At 35.2% G+C, this 21,039-nt stretch overlaps 2 protein-coding genes and 1 pseudogene across 2 annotated transcripts; 2 read left to right on the top strand and 1 right to left on the bottom strand.

Moving 5' to 3' along the window:
* Positions 1–5,413: 5,413 nt before the first annotated feature.
* LOC125845495 (exonuclease V, chloroplastic-like) lies at positions 5,414–10,584 on the top strand. The gene is made up of 7 exons (XM_049525009.1): positions 5,414–5,871; positions 7,400–7,504; positions 7,779–7,900; positions 8,732–8,881; positions 9,020–9,173; positions 9,845–9,921; positions 10,067–10,584. The coding sequence occupies exons 1-7, from the start codon at positions 5,443–5,445 to the stop codon at positions 10,290–10,292; spliced, it is 1,263 nt and encodes a 420-aa protein (XP_049380966.1). The 5' UTR covers positions 5,414–5,442; the 3' UTR covers positions 10,293–10,584.
* Positions 10,585–12,087: 1,503 nt separating this feature from the next.
* LOC125844822 (putative disease resistance protein At3g14460) lies at positions 12,088–16,359 on the bottom strand (annotated as a pseudogene).
* A 1,812-nt stretch (positions 16,360–18,171) lies between these two features.
* Positions 18,172–20,905, top strand: LOC125844286 (adenylate kinase isoenzyme 6 homolog). The gene is made up of 3 exons (XM_049523557.1): positions 18,172–18,402; positions 20,308–20,453; positions 20,546–20,905. The coding sequence occupies exons 1-3, from the start codon at positions 18,202–18,204 to the stop codon at positions 20,730–20,732; spliced, it is 534 nt and encodes a 177-aa protein (XP_049379514.1). The 5' UTR covers positions 18,172–18,201; the 3' UTR covers positions 20,733–20,905.
* Positions 20,906–21,039: the final 134 nt, after the last annotated feature.

Below are 21,039 nucleotides of genomic sequence, written 5' to 3'. Positions count from 1 at the left end.
TAATGGTTAATCCGAATGATACAATTGGTACAATTAAAGCATACATTCAAGAAGAAAAGGGGATTGCTTTTAAGACACAGAGAATTTTGAGCAAGGATGGTGAAAATCTGAGTGATGTGCAAAAACATGAAGATTCTCTGTTAATTCTTCGATATGCACCAGTAATTGCAGAACTACCCGTCAGAATGTTTTTGATGTCGTTTATTGTTAAAGATCCATGGTTACTCAGCCGAACAATTGAAATTGTTATTGATGATGATACTTACAAAAATGTGATTACATATCATTCCGTATCAAAATCAAAATCGAGTGGACCAGTATGTACTATTATTCAAGGTACTATTAAGAATTGTCGCGTTTCTTATACCATAATGATTGGGCCTGAAGATACTATAGCTGCTGCTGAATATACTTATTATTACATTCGACTGCGAACAGTCTACCCTCTCCCGACCCTACTTTTTTACTACAACACTAGGTAGGTGGTATGTTGTTGTTGGTTAATTGGGAAGCCATTGAATCAAGCAAAGATGACACTCACTGAAATTGATCAAAATACAATATTTTAAATCCTAATGAATGAACTAGTAAACAGTCAATTCTGATCATGAGGATGCTATTTCAAATGTTGACCTGAGACTCAAATGTTGATCTGAGCTTAGCAACATATAAATTATATAAGCTAAGCTCTCGAAGGCACTAATAAGAAAGACATTTGGATACTATTTCATAGTTATGTGAATCTAAGAATAGGCATACATTGCAGCAATGCATGTGCCGTCCCCCGTGGAAAAATGAGCTAAAAATATCTTATAAGTTTTCAATTAAAAAAAGGGACAAGTGGGCCTCTTTACTTTTTCTCTACTTTTTTAATTTTTAATATTAATAAAAAGACTAAACTAATACTCTCTCTGTTTCACAAAAAATGATCTGGTTTGACTTGATACGGAGTTTAAGAAAATAAAGAAGACTTTTGAATCATGTGATCCTAATTAAAGTTATGTCAAATGTACAAAATTGCCCTTTAATCTTGTGGTCTTAAACATGTCACGTGGAAAGCTGAAAGTAAAATGTTACCAAAAAATGAAAGAGGTCATTCTTTTTTAAACAGACTAAAAAGGAAAGGAGATCATTTTTTTAAAAAACGGAGGGAGTAACATCTTTCGTAGTTGTCTGAACAACTACTAAAATTGTTTGGATAACTACTAAAATTGTCGGACGACTAAAGAAGCTGTCCCCACAACTACAACAGTTATTGGACAAAAATGTAAAAGTTAAAAGCTTAAGACTATTGAACAAAAATATCTTTTAACCTAATTAATATTATTTGTCATATCTAATTATTTTTTAAGACTCGAAGGATTCCTATCTAATTGACTAACTAGCTTGTCCCTTTTAATAGACCTGTTTAAACTACTTGTGAGTTACTTGCTTCAGCTACTTGTAAGTTATGTATTTTAGTTTGTGAATATATTTTTAGGAATTAAAACTTGTTAAGAAATGTTATAGCAATATACTTAAATCATGTAATAACGATTTACATAAATCATGTTCTCTATTATAGTGCAAATTTCATCTCTGATTTGTTCACACTTTTTTAGATGCCAACAAATTTTGGGTAGACCACTATCAAACCTTTATTTTAAATAGATGCTACAAACAACTAATAAGTAAAATGAGTTTTCCAAAGAGAAGTAATTTGAAGTAAAATGAGTCTTCCAAAAAAGAAGTAACTGATATTACAGCAATACATATAAATTGTATTTTATTTTTCATCTCTGATTTTTCTACACTTCTTTATATGATGACTTAGCTTTATAACAAGTTCTGTGTATGCCATTATCAAACTTTTATTTAAATAAATGTTACAAAAATCTCTAAGTAAAATGAGTCTTTTCAAAAGAGATGTAATTAATGATGAAGTCATGAAACAAAGCCAAAGCAAAAGCTCAAGAGTTCATTCTATTTCTAGTTGATAAACTGAAATGAAAGACATCAGAACACTTCCCATCCTTTAAGAATGGGAATAAAGAAGATGTTTTAAGATTTAAGAAAAGAAAATAGAGAAATGAATGCAGATATTATTGTCCACACTGTGCATGGTATTTGTCTTTATTCCCGATAAATATTTTGGTGATATGACTTTTGGGAAAAAAAATTTGTAACCTTTATGGAACTTTCCGCAGGGTGTTGGGGGAGCAGTATCTAAAGTCTCACCATTTTCAAAGTCCATTTTAGGCATCTAGGGGACTACAAACATTATGTGATTTTCTTAGTTTTTCATGTGTGTTAAACCCATGAATATTTTTGGTGCTATGATTTTCGAATGAATTTTTTACGAGTGACAACTGGCTCATTAATTTCAAGGTGTGTTATGACTTATGATTAATTATTAGTGATAATTTAAATTAAAAAAATGAAAATATCATACAGTTTAGATAGAAAATCCACAAGAAGTGACATGGAGTGTCATTTAGTGCCATTTTTAAATTAAAAGAGTATACATCAATCATCATACATCGTCAAATTAATAAGGTAAATATATTTTGATACACAGTTAACGATAATTAAGATAGAAACGAAAATACTATTCCCTGTGCCTAATTATTTGTTCGCTTTTTTTTTAAATTATGCNTTTTTTTTTACTTTGATACATACTTATTTAGTGTTTTTCGTTTTGATAGATCTACTGACAGCGAAACGAACAAAGCAAATTATCATTCAAGATGAAACTTCGACTTCGAATGGAGATATGATTCCATGGCGTTTATTAGTGAAATTCTTTTTTCCAAAGTATCAAAATCGTATTATCCTAATGGTTAATCCGAATGATACAATTGGTACAATTAAAGCATACATTCAAGAAGAAAAGGGGATTGCTTTTAAGACACAGAGAATTTTGAGCAAGGATGGTGAAAATCTGAGTGATGTGCAAAAACATGAAGATTCTCTGTTAATTCTTCGATATGCACCAGTAATTGCAGAACTACCCGTCAGAATGTTTTTGATGTCGTTTATTGTTAAAGATCCATGGTTACTCAGCCGAACAATTGAAATTGTTATTGATGATGATACTTACAAAAATGTGATTACATATCATTCCGTATCAAAATCAAAATCGAGTGGACCAGTATGTACTATTATTCAAGGTACTATTAAGAATTGTCGCGTTTCTTATACCATAATGATTGGGCCTGAAGATACTATAGCTGCTGCTGAATATACTTATTATTACATTCGACTGCGAACAGTCTACCCTCTCCCGACCCTACTTTTTTACTACAACACTAGGTAGGTGGTATGTTGTTGTTGGTTAATTGGGAAGCCATTGAATCAAGCAAAGATGACACTCACTGAAATTGATCAAAATACAATATTTTAAATCCTAATGAATGAACTAGTAAACAGTCAATTCTGATCATGAGGATGCTATTTCAAATGTTGACCTGAGACTCAAATGTTGATCTGAGCTTAGCAACATATAAATTATATAAGCTAAGCTCTCGATGGCGCTAATAAGAAAGACATTAGGATACTATTTCATAGTTATATTAATCTAAGAATAGGCATACATTGCAGCAATGCATGTGCCCTTCCCGGTGGAAAAATTTAAAATTGTTTGGACAACTACTGAAGTTGTTGGATGACTAAAGAAGTTGTCCCCACAACTACGACAGTTATTGGACAAAAATGTAAAAGTTAAAAGCTTAAGACTATTGAGAAAATAGCTTTTAACCTAATTAATACTATTTGTCACTTCTACCCAATTTTTAAGACTTGAAGGATTCCTATCTAATTGACTAACTACCTTGTCCCTTTTAATAAACATGTTTAAACTACTTGTGAGTTGCTTGCTTGAGCTACTTGTAAGTTATGTATTTTAGTTTGTGAATATATTTTTAGGAATTAAAACTTGTTAAAAAATGTTATAGCAATATACTTAAATCATGTAATAACGATTCACATAAATCATGTTCTCTATTATAGTGCAAATTTCATCTCTGATTTGTTCACACTTTTTTAGATGCCAACAAATTTTGGGTAGACCACTATCGAACCTTTATTTTAAATAGATGCTACAAACAACTAATAAGTAAAATGAGTTTTCCAAAAGAGAAGTAATTTGAAGTAAAATGAGTCTTCCAAAAAAGAAGTAACTGATATTACAGCAATACATATAAATCGTATTTCATTTTTCATTTCTGAGTTGTCTACACTTCTTTATATGACGACTTAGCTTTATAACAAGTTCTGTGTATGCCACTATCAAACTTTTATTTAAATAAATGTTACAAAAATCTCTAAGTAAAATGAGTCTTTTCAAAAGAGATGTAATTGATGATGAAGTCATGAAACAAAGCCAAAGCAAAAGCTCAAGAGTTCATTCTATTTCTAGTTGATAAACTGAAATGAAAGACATCAGAACACTTCCCATCCTTTTTAAGAATGGGAATAAAGAAGATGTTTTAAGATTAAGAACAGAAAATAGAGAAATGAATGCATATATCATTGTCCACACTGTGCATGGTATTTGTCTTTATTCCCGATAAATATTTTGGTGATATGACTTTTGGAGAATCTTTTACGTAACCTTTATGAAACTTTCCGCAGGGCGTTGGGGGAGCAGTATCTAAAGTCTCTCCATTTTCAAAGTCCATTTTAGGCATCTAGGGGACTAGAAACATTATTCGATTTTCTTAGTTTTTCATGTGTGTTAAACCCATGAATATTTTTGGTGCTATGATTTTCGAATGAATTTTTTACGAGTGACAACTGGCTCATTAATTTCAAGGTGTGTTATGACTTATGATTAATTATTAGTGATAATTTAAATTAAAAAAATGAAAATATCATACAGTTTAGATAGAAAATCCACAAGAAGTGACATGGAGTGTCATTTAGTGCCATTTTTAAATTAAAAGAGTATACATCAATCATCATACATCGTCAAATTAATAAGGTAAATATATTTTGATACACAGTTAACGATAATTAAGATAGAAACGAAAATACTATTCCCTGTGCCTAATTATTTGTTCGCTTTTTTTTTAAATTATGCCTAATTACTTGTTTATTTTGATAATCAAGAAAGGACAATTTCTTTTTACCTATTATATCCTTAATTAATTACTTTGAAAAAAGTAGAACTTCTTTTTAATTCATCCACTTTATATTATTAATAGGTCAAAATGATAAAACTCACTATGTCAATCTTTCTTAATAGGTGTGTCAATTAAAAAATGAACAGGTAATTTAGGAACGAAAGAGTAATAGTTTAAATGATAAAATCATAAAAATATAATAGTTTAGATGTATTTTTTACTGTATTTTTTTTAAAATTTTGAATCTTACTTTTGAAATTTAGTTGGATGTTCATAAAAAAGTAAAAAATTAAACTCCATTATCTCACGATCCTCCATTTGTGCCGTTCCCAACGGTCACATGCCGCGACTCGTTGCCCACTCGCCGGAAATGACTGATCCACGATCGCCGATTGACACACCTGAAGAAGTACAAACATCGCAAAACCCTAACAACATAGTTTCCAAGATTCCATTAGAAATCATCAGTGAAGAAGAAATGGCGATAATTGAAGCTGCCTTTGCAGCCACACGATCTCTGGTTAAGTCACCGTTACGTGCTTCTTCATCGCCGGCGCATTTCCAGAACAACGTTAGGTCGATACAGTCGATTACTCTGTTATCGAAACGGAGTTTATCGAGTTGTTCTTCACAAAGTGATTCGTTAGTGGTTGATGTAGAAGATTCTGGAAGGTTAATGAGTAGTCAGAAGAGGAATAGAGTTGTCGCTTCGTTGTTGAGTCGGTATCGGAGGAAAAGAGGATTGGCTGTTACTGATATTACTGCTACAGTATGAATTTCGAAACTTTATACTCCCTGTGTCCCAATTTATGTGACAATTTTTTTTTTGATTCTGTAAAATTGCTAACTTATAGGACTTTTGTACTTGAGCTAATCCAATTTAGCTTCAAAGATTAGTTAAATTGACTCTTAGGAGAAAGTGAAAAGTGCCACATAAATTGTGACAGAGGGAAATACAATTTGGTGTGGTAATGTTTACAAGTTGGTGTGTTTTGAAGTTGTAGTTTGAAAAGCTGTGGTTTCCTGATGTTCCATTGTTTGAATGTTTAGAGGAATTTTGAATTGCTTACTGAATTGTTGCTTTGAACATGACCATCAGACCTCCTATTTTATATGACTTTATTTGACTGATTATATAGTGTAAGATATTAATTTGACTTCCTTTCTTAGAGTGGTATAGTGGACGGAAAAATCAAAGTAAAAATGTGAAAATTAATTTGATAGAGTTCAACTATTGAATAGCCTTGAATTATTGAAGTTGTGAACTATCAAGTCATCTTGGCACAAATAGATATGGTTGGGAATGTTATTTGAATTGTTTCACAGACAGACTTGAGTATTGAGATGGAGCGGGCTGAAGTAAGATTACTCATCTGATTTATTATTAAGTTCTAGGATGTAGTATGATGTTTAGTGCAAAAGGTGTATTTCATTATAGAATCGCTTGAGATATTGCATGAGGCTGCAAGGTTTTGAATCTAGATCAGACTAATGGTGTATTAAACTTTTAACTGGTTCATTGTGCATCTACTGCAGTGAGAAGGGGGCTTTTGTAACATGTCCAAATTATGTTGTTGAATCCATTGACCATGTAGAAGAAATAAAAATGATGTTCTCTCTAACAACTTAAGTTTTTAGATGGGATGGTCACATAATTCACCCAGTATTAGAGTAGGAAGAAGTCTGGATTTGAGTCTAACCATCACCCATTATCAAAAGGAATTTTCAGGTGCTTCCCACAAAAAAGAAAATCAGGCCTACACGTGAGAAGGCATGTTGAAGACATAATTAAGTAAATAAAAGTGGTGTTTTTCTAACAACTTAAAAACTTTTTAGATGAGATGGTCACACAATTCAACATACCATGTGTCTCAATTTCAGTATTTCTCAGTAACAACTCTGATGTTTTTGTTCTTTCGGTCTCAGGAAGCAAATCAGTGCCGTTGAGCATTGACCAATATGAGTTGCTGGACTTCTTCAAAATCTTGAACTTGTAGTTTTAATTTATTTTATTTGGTTTCTCTTCAATACCCTCTCATTGTGGATAAACTTTTTTTCTAGGTTACCCTACATAGATACAGTACTGGGATAGAACTATTCTATATATTTTATTTGAGAGTTTGGCTAGTTAATGGAAGTACTCGCTTGAGCCTTTCTAATGTAAACGTTCTTTTTTATCATATTCTTGTGTTTTGCATTTGTTTTGTTTATATTTGCAAGTCGTTGTGCGAGGAGAAAGTTCCCCTAAAACATGATTTTACTGATTGTTTATCCTCATAATTGCAAGTTGCCTTCAGGAATGGTGTGAAAAAAAGATGGAGTATACTCTTCTTTGTGGCAAACCAGAAAAGACCAAAGCTATGAAAGTTGGTAGCAGTCGCCATGAAGCACTCGAAGAAGAGGTATTCCCTATAGAGAGTTTAGTCATCCATTTATTTTATATTTTAACTATCTCAGTTCGAGTGATTGAGGCAGAAGTAATTTGACAGGACATATATTTCGTATTGTTCTGTATGTCCGTTTGAAGGGAGATGAAGAGATAATATCAAGACTCATGCCAAATTCCAAAATGTTTCTATATGTTTAAACATTTCCATTTTCAAAGTGGTTCTTTTACTGTATTCTTATTTCTCAGATTTCCTGTTCTTACCTTACTCTGAGTTTGAATGTGTGCAGGTGATCAAAAAGGTAAAAGTTCCTGTTGACTCAGCTGAAGATGTATGGGCATTAAAGTTCTTAAATTTCATAGTTGGTGCCAATCAATTGTTATTTGACGGATTGACACGTGAATTGCCCTTGTAAGTCTCTTTTTCATCTTTTGATTGCTCATAATAATTCTTTAATATTCCTAGAAGTAAGTTGATAACAGTGTTCCACATCAACCATCAATTGTAGCTAATGAGCTTATTTACTGTGTTTCTATAAGCCTTTTTTGTTAATCAAAGAGAGGTGTTTGCATATTTAAGTGTCATGTACAAACTTTATGACCCAATAATGAAACACCTTGACCCTTTAATCTCAATTAAGAAGATGGTGGAGGTGTAAGAGTCACCACCATGTGATTCACTACTTTCACTTTTCATCAACTTAAAACTTTTGATCTACCGACTTAGATTAGTTTGCTTTGTTGCAGGACCCAAAATAGAAAAATAAGTGTCTTATGTCTAACAACTTAAACTTAAGCAATCACGCAATAAAACATACTATCAGATTAAATGAAGGTTTTCAAGTCTCACTGCTATCTATTTATTAAAAATATTTTTCACGTGTTTGGGGAAGAAAAAGAATCAAGACCTACACGTTAGGACGCATGCTAGCAGGTTAAGCAAAACAAATGTGTTCTTGTCCAGTTGTTTTCCTGTAAAGTACATATTTGTCCCCACTCGTAAACACCTATTGACACCTGCGCTTGTGCATATAAGGCATTACTACATTTCCATCCAAAGTTGCTTGTGATTGAATGCATATCCTCACACACTAATCCACCTCAACCTTTACTTCTGCACATGGTAGATAGAGTTTCCTTGTTAACAAGTTCACTGATTCCTGCAAAGTAGAAAGAAATTATGAAATATTCTTTATGATTTGCATCCTCATTAGCTGCTGAGCTAGTTCATTTGGTTCATCAGAGTAGGTTTTGCTGAAGGTGTATGGATGGTGGGAGTTATTGATGAGATACGAATGCCGGAAGGACAAAGTGATGCATATCCAATGTTAGTTGACACAAAAACACGAGCGGAAGCTAGCCTTCCTCGTGAACCACAACGGAGGAATGGAAGGTATAGTTTTGCACTGAATGTTGAACAGTAAAGAAACTTTAATATGGTGCAGAGAGATGCAACATATCTAAATTTCTTTACTATTCTAAATATATTTACGTGTACAAAATCTGATGAACTGATGCCCTTCTATGTCAGGCTTCAGCTAATGTGCTACAAGCATTTGTGGGATAGTTTGGTAGCTGATGACTTCCCCTCCGGGCAGTTCTTTGAGTTCTTCTCTCTGAATCCTAATCACATTTTATCTGCACAAGTCAGAGAAAGTACTGCTAAATGTGGTTTCGCTGCTGAGGTATCACCCAAGAAGAAAAAACAAAGAATGATAAGTTTTTTAGGATTATACTATTTCTTTCATATTTTAATGAAAAAGATAAGTAGAAATGGTACATAATTTGAAGATGTTGTAGGATCATGAACCAAGAAGCAAAGCTACCTTTTCCATGCATGTGGAATATCATGAGCCCGAAGCAGACAATTTGTTTGGCTCCTAAGCAAACTCTTAATATTTGGCTTCCAGTTGGCAGTTACTTGAAGGCATAAATTTGAGTTCTCTTAGGATCTAACTCTTCTTTTCTATTTCTAAAAAAATTTACTTGTTTGGGACTGAGGCGTTACTGTTGTATTTCTCTCAATTTTCCCTTGCTGAAAAGCATTTTCTTCATCCGTCTTCCCAGTGTGATCAAGACTAGAACCAGAGGTTTCATTGAACATGATGATTAATTATATCAGGATAAAAAATAGTTACAACTTTACTTCAGGGGAAAATGACTAAAAAGAGTGTGGCTGGGGATGGGGGTTCTAAGTCTTTCACAACACAACTGAATAGGTGTCTAGTTTATTGTGGATCTTGTAGATTCATCTTGGTTTCCTGCTATCAGAATTTTGCTGATGTTTTTAGCCTTTGGAAATATTTTTGTTTATGTCTTGTGTCGGTTCACATCCAACTCTTGGTTGTTAATGCAGACTCTCACTGATATGTTGAGGTACTCTCGTAATACTTGGTGCATGCTTCCACCAGCACATGAGCAACTATTGTTGAGGTGAGTTGGAATTTCATATACTATGCATAATCCAAACCAAACAGGTCCAAGAAAGTTCATTTGCTGAAAGCTTCATTTCATGCATTAGAAGACACACTTTTACATATTAGATGTTAGTAAATCTTTTGGATTCTCTTTTCTGCAGGTATGAATTTCAAGGAGATCAGTCATTGCTTGGTGAAGATCAGTTTGAGTATGATCTTGACTGGGTAAAGGGTCAAATAAAGTGTTTGTTAGAGGTATGGCGAGGAGAAAGAGAAGCCAGTTACACCCCTGAAGACGAGCGATGGAAATGCTGGTATTGCAAGTTTGCTTCTGAATGTCCAGCCAGTAATTCCTGCTCTCCAAGAAGAAAGGACACTGAAGGCTAACTGGTACGTTTGGCAAATTGCATTGGTAGTGTAAAATTCATTTACGCTGTTCGTGAATATAACTTAAAACTCTTTAACAAACTTGGCGTTACACGAAGAAGCCAAGCAGTATCTATTTGTATTACTCCTAGCTGTAGGTACATTCTGAACCTGAAAATTCATTGTTGTACCATTTCTTTTTTCTTTTCCATTGTATGTAAATTCATTTTATGTTGTAATTGTTATTGAACCTAATGTCAAAGCTATTGACATGATCTCACAGTGAACCATAACAAATGTATTGTTAATACTCATTTTCTCATCTCATACTTTATTTCGTGTAAAATAACATATTAATTTCCATATAAGTTATATTTAAATTAGTAAGTATTCTCAAAAGAAGCAAAGACGACTCCCCTGCCTAAGCCATGAGAGATGGCATACAGGCGTCCAACCAGGCCATGGGGGGTGTACCTACAGACATACCTCGATACACAGACTATGAGATCTTACACGTAGTCTAACAGTTGGCTACAAATACCAACTAGTGTCAGTGATCGCTTACTAGCCATGAGATGGCATACAGACGTTCAACCAGACCTTACAAGAGCCCTGGGGGGCGTACCTACAGACATACCTCGATACACAGACTATGAGATTTTACATGTAGTCTAACAGTTGGCTACAAATGCCAACAAGTGTCTCACCTATAGTAGGGTCATCTTGTGACTTACTGATAGTTAGTATTACAAAAAGAAGAAAGAAGTTATATAAAGATATCACCTAAGGCAAATTCTAAAGTATTACAGCCACTCTAGATGAAACCAAATAGATAAATGGAAAAGGATCTCAAAATTACTTATCAGCTAATGCTTAGAACTTCAGTTCAAATCTCAGAATAATCACATAAAAGAAATGTTGTTTTAACTGTTGTGACAAAACCTCTGTATTTGCTATCAAATGCAGTCACATCAACTTGAAATCAACGCGATACAACATCATGCTTTCTAGTGGTGAATCGTGAGTACCCTGACCAAAGACGATAGCAGGAAGATGCACAACTGCAACTGGTTTTTCCGATAACTTGCAAACCTCATTTCAATCCAAATGTTGAGGGTTACAGCAATCCTAAGTCGGTCCGCGCCTTTGCACAGACATGTAGATGCATACGCTCTGTTAGCAAAGTTTGTGTCTCAAGGCAGATGATGGTACAGAGATGGACACTACTTTATATCGACCCTACACGATATAGGTGAGGGTGGTGAGGGTGAGGGATAAGCACCAGATTTGGTCAATTCACCAAGAAGTGATATAGACTACATCAATTCCTTTGGACCCTTTATCTCTGTGGAAGAGATGAGAAATGGGGAACAAAGACGAACAGCTTTCATGATTGTGAATAAACCGAACAGGCATAGACTGCAAGTTGAGGATGAACATTAACATTACATTAAGAAAAGAGAGTCTATGGAAGAGTCATAATAGTCAAGTAAGATGAAGAGTATGATTCATAACAAGAATATATGAATTACTATTGAGATGAATTTCCAAAGGCAAGAAACTTACACATGCATGGTAAATGATTTCTAGTTCATCAATATTACATTGAGCTATCAACTTTCTGGAGCAAATTATTTCAACTCCTGCCTATACCAGATTTCATCATCTACGATTTCCGCTGCTCAAAGATTTAACCAAGCAAAAGGAATGAACAAGAAATCAAAGGAAAGTAAAGAAAAATAAGAAGCTTACTGAGGAAAAAGAATAACTTACATCTATTTCCTTTAAATATCACAGGTATTTCCCATCAATATGTATGGTGGGAATTTGAGAAATATTTGGCCAGTATTTCCCCTTGTCAAATTCTAGGAGTGGTTTGAGAAATGGGCAGTCGTGAATAGATAGTGTAAATATGGAAGGGGGCATCCCTGATTCTGGAAGAGATTGGAGATTAAGGCAAGAACGGATCTCTAGACGTTGAAGCGACGTGAGGCGGCAAAGACCTTGAGTTGATAGTTAATGGAGATCATGAAGGTCATATAAATATAGCTCAGAAAGACAGGAGGGAAGCCCTTCTTCCAGCAGTGACTGAATTTGAGGTAAATTAACAGCATATAGAGATTTAAGAGAGGTGAGGCTTTTGAGAAGTTGGCTGCTTAATGTTTTCAGATTGGACATGGTAAGACATTGAATAGTGCAAGGCAACTCCCAATTCTCATCAACAAGAATCTCTTCGTCACTGCGATCATGGTAAATGCTTAACCCTGTGAGACAGGGAAGTCTCTGTAAATGCCACTCCTTTCCGCCATTCACCAGTTTCTTGCAATTATCGATCCAAAGTTGTTGTAAATTGAAGGGCAATCCTCCTTCAGGAAATTACTCTATTCCTGGACATTTATCCAGTGTCAGTTCCTTAAGAGATGGAAGGATTTCCTGCATATGCTCTGGCAGCGACTTCAGCTTCTTGCAGTCGCGGATGTGCAATGACCTCATCTGAGTCCCATATGCCACTGAAAGTATCTCAAGATTCTTACAATCATTAATATAGAGATTTTCAGTCCCAGTAGGAATCAGAAGCCTTGTAAGATTGCAGCAACTACTTACAATCAAAGAGAGTGTTCTTGGGACTAACTCAGGTGATATATCATCTATAGAATCACATCCACTTAGATGCAACATCTCGAGAAACATGTTAGAAATCATCTCACTAACTGGTGCCTCCAATTTCAGTTTCTTGCACTGATATATATGTATTCTCTTCAAGGTACTCGGCAGAATGCTAATAGGTAAGGAGGTAAGAGAGTGACAATCTGTAATTACTAATTTAACAATCTGCTTCATTCCCTGAAGTTGAGATGTGAGCACTTTAGCATTAGAACCAACAACTTTAAACCTTTTTAATTCAAAAAAAGGAATTTCAGGAAACTTCTCGATCAACTTGGGGCAATCTTTAATTGAAAGGTCCTGAAGTGCAGGGAACTCTCCCTTCCCCAGTACACACCACTTCTCCAACTCCGGCATATCTGCAAATTTAAGCTTCTCAAGAGAATTAAATGGCTTTTTGGAAGACGAACTGCCATAGAATTCATTGGTCACCTCTGTTAATCGATGCATCCCTCTAATGGCAAGGAACTTCAGAGAAGGAAGCTGTCCCAGTGCTGGCAAGGAATCACAGTCCTTGCAGTTGCTAAGAAATAATTTTACAAGCTTAAGAAATGAATGGTCAGAGAACCAGTGTAATGACCCTCCAGGTCATTTTTTTTTAAATTAAAAAAAATTCTTTACCTCGTATAGAGCATTCCTGTAGCGACCCCAAGTCATTTATGACTTGCTGGCAGTGACTGTTCGGTCGCCTGGTCGTTCGTTTGGGTTTTAGGCTCGTTTCCCTGTTTTGGAGATTTTTATAACTTGAAAAGTTGACTTTGGTCAACCTTCTTGGAAGACGTGCTCAGATGAAAATTCTGGCAGCTAGGTTAGCTTCGGAAGATCGNTGCAGGGAACTCTCCCTTCCCCAGTACACACCACTTCTCCAACTCTGGCATATCTGCAAATTTAAGCTTCTCAAGAGAATTAAATGGCTTTCTGGAAGACGAACTGCCATAGAATTCTTTGGTCACCTCTGTTATTCGATGCATCCCTCTAATGGCAAGGAATTTCAAAGTAGGAAGCTGTCCCAGTGCTGGCAAGGAATCACAGTCCTTGCAGTTGCTAAGAGATAATTCCACAAGCTTAAGAAATGAATGGTCAGAGAACCAGTTTGGAAGTTTTGTCCCTCTATAGCCAGTGATGCGGAGTTCTATTATGTTTGAATTTGGACGTAGGTCATCAAGTATGTCTCTTTCAGTTTGTGAATTGTTGGCAATACTTCCCCTCCACTCCAACGATAACTTTTCAACATGTTCCTTTTCCTTTATATTTGCCTTCAGAGCTTCCGTTCTATCAACCACATTTTGCAACTCTAGAATTGATAGAGATCCATACAAGTTATGTACTTCATCCAAATCCCCAATTCTCAAACTACTGCAACCAGTAAGAAGAAACTTGGCTCCAACTAGCATATGAAGCCTTTTCAACATGCTCAGATGTAGCGGCATTTTCAAGAGAGAAGTGCCACTAATATCAAGGCGACACAATTGATCAGCTTTTCCATCTGCAGTGGTAACTCCTGAAGATAATCACAATGTGACAAGATAAGTGTCTCTAAATTATACAATACACAAATTGTATCTGGCAACTTATTTATAGTTGTCCAAGAGAGGTCCAAAAATCTAAGAAGTTTTAACTTAATAAACAAGTCATTTGGCAACTCCTCTATCTGATAATGAGACAATGATAGTGCCCTCAAGGATGTTAATCTTGGTAATATGTTATGCAACACCCTCTTGCTTAGCTCTAAGAAGCTATGCTCCTGGATACTGATTGGAAGCAATGTCCTCAGCTGCTCCGAGTTGCCAAGTAGTTTCAACTTTTCAAAGTCACCAACTCCCACTGAATATGACAAGTGTAAACTTTTTTCCAACATGCGCGATCCTTTATTATCTTCCAACCTGCTACAAAATTCTGAAGATGCAATTTGGGCCAAATCATTAACAAGGTCATACATTAAAAATATCTCTGTGTTCCCTTGAGATGACTTTGAAACCCTTTCAAATAATGATCTTGACCTCAACTCGTGAAAGTACAGGTTGCCTAAATCTTCAATTGTTTCATCTTTTTGCAACCCCTGTACTAGACCATTAGCATTCCACAGTCGAATGACTTGTTCTTTCTGAAATGGATAATCTTTGGGAAATATTGCACAATAAGAAAAACATCGCTTTAAATGTGCGGGAAGATCATTGTAGCTCAACTTCAACGCTGCTAATATGTCATTGTTTGGAAGCTCCCTTATTTCACTTCTCAAAATACGTTTCCACCCTTCAACTTCTGACTTGGAGCGTAACATGCCAGCGAGCGTCTTTAGAGCTAAGGGCAATCCATTGCACCTAGTTGCAATTTCTTTCCCAACCACTTCAAGTTCTGGATGCTTCTTAGGATCTATGGTTTCAAATGCATGTCTTCTGAATAAAGACCAAGAGACTTCACTAGACAAAATGTCCATGCTAATTTTCTCATCATCCATCATCGAGGCAACACTTTCCTTGCGTGTCGTCACAATGATCATACTCCCTACATCTCCTTGTACGAAAAGATTTCTCAAGTCATCCCACGCTTTATAGTTGTCATTCCATACATCATCTAGGACAATAAGAAACTTTTTCTTCTTTAAGCTTTCCTTCAATTTGACTTGAAGTTGATTCAGATTGTTATCAACCATTAAGCCAAACTCTTGAAGTAACTCCTTTGTTATTCTGAGAGCATCATATGGTTCGGACACACAAATCCAAGCTTTGAAATCAAAATGTGTTTTCACACTCTCATCATTGTAAATAGCTTTAGCAAATGTTGTCTTGCCAATGCCAGCCATTCCAACAATAGGAATTACTGTCAATTTTCTACTTTTCGCATCATCAGAGGTTAAACGGCCCACCAATTCCTCTATTTCATTCTGCCTGCCAAAGATTTCAGACTCAACAACCACAGAAGTTGAAGATTCTCTTTTTTCTTGTTTACCCGAATCAAGATATTTTGTTAGAACAAGGCAACTAATCTGCGCTTCCAACTCTTTCAATGTTTCAATGATGTCTTCCAACTTCTGCTTTATGTTGAGAATAAAATCATCAGTCAAGCACAAGTTGAGGTCACTTACCTCGTTGCTTGTTTCTCCAAGATTTTGATGCTGACCTTCCACCTTAAGTCTCAAAACCTCATAATTGACTTCTTCTATTAAGTTTTCAGCACTATGCACAGCATCTTGAAGCTCGTTAATCCACTGGCTCACGTATGGATTTGATGCCTGCTTATTCTCTGCATCACTTAGTACAGCTTGAAGACCAAGCAAAGTCATCCTCAACTTCTTTAACAGTCGGACATTACCTGTGTCCCTCTTAAACATCTTCAGCAGATCACTGCTAGGAGCAAGCCTATCAAAGAGAACATTCAAAGCAGAAGAGAGAAACGCACCACCAACTGCTAATCCAATCTCCATTTCTCAAACCTGCAAAACAAAACAAAACAAAGAATCACACTAAATGATTAAGAATTTGGAGATGATTAATGTTTCTATATTAAGATTTTCTCAACTTAGAGCTTTCTCTTACCTATTGAATGCTAGAGCAATATACAGACAAGTATGTTTTGTTGACTGCCTGTTTTGCAGAAATTCTGGCTTTTGCTTGAGCTGAGGCTTCCAATTTGACACTAAAATTTCACAAAGTATAAACTATTCAAAGTCGATGCCACAATTGATGTGTTAACTAACTGATTCTTTTAACTAGATGCTTTACATTTACTAATAGTTAACACATCAAGTAGCATCAACTTTGAAAGAGTCGATCACTGTCAATGTTCATACCTCTTCAAATAGAATATATCAGCTGACTTTGATCAGTTTATTTCTACATTTTGGATCATGGCCCCCTTGTCCATGTTTTGAAGTTTGGGGTAACCCCTCCACCATAATGGTGGACTTTATTAGAAGAAAAGAAAAAGAAGAATTGACTATGTATTTTAATATAACCCAGTTGGAAGAAAATTATGTGTTCTGACCAGTTCGCCTTGTCATAATTGAATCCGACTCCTCTCCATTTTTCTTTTCTCCATTTTCCCAAGTTCTTGCTTGGATTGAGAACATATGGCATATGTTATATTTAATGGTTAACATTTAATAGACCAAAATAAGTTCCTAACTATGCAGTTTAGCAATGCCAGAAAGCATTTCAGAAGCACTTCATAGCTGGGAACAGGTTGGATTGATGGAAGATTGTATGGGGTGGAGTGTTGACCAGTCAGAAACTCTCGCGTTCAGAAGATGAAGGTTGCGAAAACAAGGTTGTTGCAATGGATGTGTGGACAAACTATGAGCGATAGGATTAGAAATGAGGATATCCGGTACAAGGTGATAGTGGGTTCGGTGGAAGAAAGATGCGGAAAGCAAGAGTGAATTGGTTTGAGCATATGAAAAGAAGATGGACAAATGCCCAGGGGGGAGATGTAAAATATTGGCTATGGACGATTTCAAGAGAGATAGAAGTAGACCTCCTCACATCTCCACTTGTGAGATTATACTGGATATATTATTGTTGTAGAAACGAGACGTAGCCATACAAATGATCAAAGTCGTCGCGAGTCTAGTGTGGGGCTCATGACCACCAAAAGTATGAAGTCATGCTCAACTCACGGACAACATCAATGTCAAATTAAATAACAATATATCTAGTGAAATCTCACTAATCAATAGGATATAGAAAGGGTAAAGTGTATACAAACATTACTATTACCTCGTCAACAATGTCAAATTCAGTAAAACAAATACTAATGAAAGTTTCAACAGCTTTTCCCTTGTCAATTTGAGCAAAAAGACAATAGATACACTGCTTGCAGAGAACAGTAATTTGAAGGAAAGAAGTATATATTATTACCTCATATATCACTTTGTCTTGTCAATATTTATGTCCTTCAATTTTGAATGCATAATACACGTAGGACGTTAAGACACAATTTCGTTATTGATATCAAAAGTTAAAATTATGATGATATTAATACACGAAGCACGTTGTAAACAATAAGATAAAACAAAAAAAAACTACATTATATATGAGCATAATAATATAATACTAACTATTTATAAAAAGAATTAACTAATAAACAATATTTATTTGGTTTCAAACTCCTAAATATTAAGAAAATAATTAATTAAAAAATAATAAATGTCTATTTTATCTTTTAATATAGTATAGATGAATAGAGTATATTCTGTTGATACCCTCATTAATTGGATTTCTGTCTACTTATTTTTCCACTATTTTCTGTAAACACATTAATAATTACCATGGCGCACAATAGCAGTAGCAGGAGAAGACCTAACATACTGATAACCGGAACGCCGGGCACCGGAAAAACAACTACGTCGTCTGCACTGGCGGAGGCGACGCAGCTCCGGCATATCAATATCGGCGAACTGGTGAAAGAGAAGAAGTTGCATGACGGATGGGACGATACCTTGGACTGTTACATCATCAATGAAGACCTCGTAAGTCTTTTAGTGAAAAATACTAAACCCTAGTTCTTAATCTAAGGATGGAAAGTTCCGATTTTTATTTTGATTTGGTTTCAATTCAATAGAAGAATCAACAAATGTTAGAGAATCCGCTGTTCCTATTTTTTCTTTTCAATTTCTGTATTGATGTTGCCATTCTTATAGAGCGGCAATTGAGAGAATTGTTGCTGTTTAGCTTTTTTTTGAACCTGCATTTCTGTTTACACGGCTTGAACCCGTGTCTCCTGATCACACGACAACAATTTTACCAGTTACGTCAAGGCTCCCCTTCGGTAGAGTACATTTAGCTCATCCATTAAGATAAAATGGGAAAGGTCGTGTGAGATAGTTTGGCCATGTCCTATTTTGGCCTTTAAGTTAAGAGGGTTTAAAGGTTAAGAATTACTTAGAGGATGAGGTATACTTGAGTCACTTTTCGGGAGAGGGTATACTTAAAATCACATCGAGTGAGTCGTCTCAAGAGAAGACTGTAACTTTATTTTTGAAGACTAGCGATAGAACATAAGAAAATGGAATGACAGATATTAGGTCTGATGTTCGTTAAGAATTTTTTAAATTTATTTAGAGAATTATATTTAAGTTAAAAGTACAGAAAACCTAGAGTATAGTCATTATTGTTGTCAAGTTTTGAGTAACTTGTGGTTCCAAACCATAAAGGTGCTCTTGTAAATGACCTCAAAAAATGGTCATTATATATTTTTGTTGTGGTGAATGGGATTGAATGCGAAAATTACTATTAAGGTCTTGGAACATCTAATGCGGTTCTTAAACTGCTCTTGATTGTGAATAATGTTAGAAGTTGAAAATCTATATAAACTCTCTTGATTTATGAGCAGTTTTAGAGAACTTGATTCAGTGTGTCCAATTGGTTTTAAGAAATTAAATGGTAGTGTTAACTGGACCTTCATCTTCTAAGCTATAATTGGTTTCAAAGTAATAAAATTTCATTATTGGAGTATAAGTCATTGTCCCTTTGGATCAGGTGGTCCAATTTAAGTTATGGTAGCCGTTTCTTCTTCATTGCCGCCCTTCTGGTGCTTTAATTCTGTTAAGGTATTTGGGAATGCCCCCAAACATCATAGCATATACCTAGTTGGAGGGAAGTGCCAGAGAAAAATGGAAGTTAAAAAACCCTCTGACAAGTTAAGGAAGAATATGAGATGACTGAATGTGGGGTAAACTATGGTAATTGAAGATTAGCAGTAAAAATGAGAACTTTTGTTGGGACAGTAGTGATTGGTATAAAGTTTGTGGCTTCTATGGGAATACATGTGTTATGTTGCATACAACTTTCCTGCATGGTTTGCAACCCATATGCCTGCTTTCTGTATTAAGATGTTTACTTGTCAAAAACAAAATAAAGTAGGACGGATAAGATGCATCAGATTTCCTGTCACAGAAAACAGAGTTTTTTTGTGTGTTACTGGTGCAGTTTAAGCTTTTGCAGCATCTACCCTCTGGATGTTCTTTCCTATTTGCCTCTCTCGTTAGCAGTTTCGGAATATAGTATACCAATTACACCAGCTTTGATCTTCCATCTAATCACCCCACCATATCCTATTCAATTGATAGGAAATCAAATGAATGCTCTTTGCCAATTACGATACAGCTGCTTGATGGAACTTTTACATAGTTGGTGTTGTGCAAATAATCTATGTTCCTATTGCTCCAATGTGGTTAACTGGTATCGTCACTGTTGCAGAGATACTAAAATTGCACTTGTTATCTGTGCTTTCATTACTTTGAGTTTTAAATTTTGTTCTGTAATAATGTAATCAAAAGCTATTTGCCAGTTCTAAAAAAAGACTTGACCTTGTATTTCCTTACAATTAACGATGAAGAAATTTTGTTACAAGTTTCATGATGTGTCTGCTGTAGGTATGTGATGAGCTTGAGGACATGATGGAAGCGGGTGGAAACATTGTTGATCATCATGGTTGTGATTTCTTTCCTGAACGTTGGTTCGACAGGGTGGTGGTTCTTCAAACCGACAATACTGTCTTGTATGATAGATTAAGTAGAAGGTACACTATCAATTGACATCTTTTTTGTCTCTCATATATTCCTCTCTAGTGTTGCTCACACAGATCCGTTTTGACTCGCTCAACTGTCCCAGGGGTTACACAGGTCAAAAGCTCACCAATAATATCGAATGTGAAATATTTCAAATTTTGCTAGAGGAGGCAAAAGACAGTTATCCAGAGGATATAGTAGTGGCACTAAGAAGTGATTCTGTTGAGGATATTAGCAAAAATGTGGAGATGATGTCCAATTGGATCGGTAGTTGGAACCCAGTCGTGTGAGTGAAATATCACAAGTGAATTTCCCATTGCTTTGTTATTATTTTGTTGTACTCAAATGATTAGTTTTATTTTATAGTGGTTTGGTTGTTTGATGAAGGTACCCTTCTTTATATAACAGAAATTCTGCAGAAATGCATTATTGTGTTTTTCATTAATCATTCATTTCTGAACTACCAAGTACCAAGTTTCTCCAAAAAGTTAAATGTTTGAACATTGATTAGCACTACTACAATCAATCTTTAAATGATACAGGTTTTTGCAGATTCACACAGAATTCTGTTCAGATGAGTACCGTCTTTTAACACCA

This window comes from Solanum stenotomum, chromosome 11 (genome assembly GCF_019186545.1).
Source record: "Solanum stenotomum isolate F172 chromosome 11, ASM1918654v1, whole genome shotgun sequence".
Lineage (NCBI taxonomy): Eukaryota > Viridiplantae > Streptophyta > Magnoliopsida > Solanales > Solanaceae > Solanum > Solanum stenotomum.
This window is presented reverse-complemented; position numbering and strand designations above follow the sequence as displayed.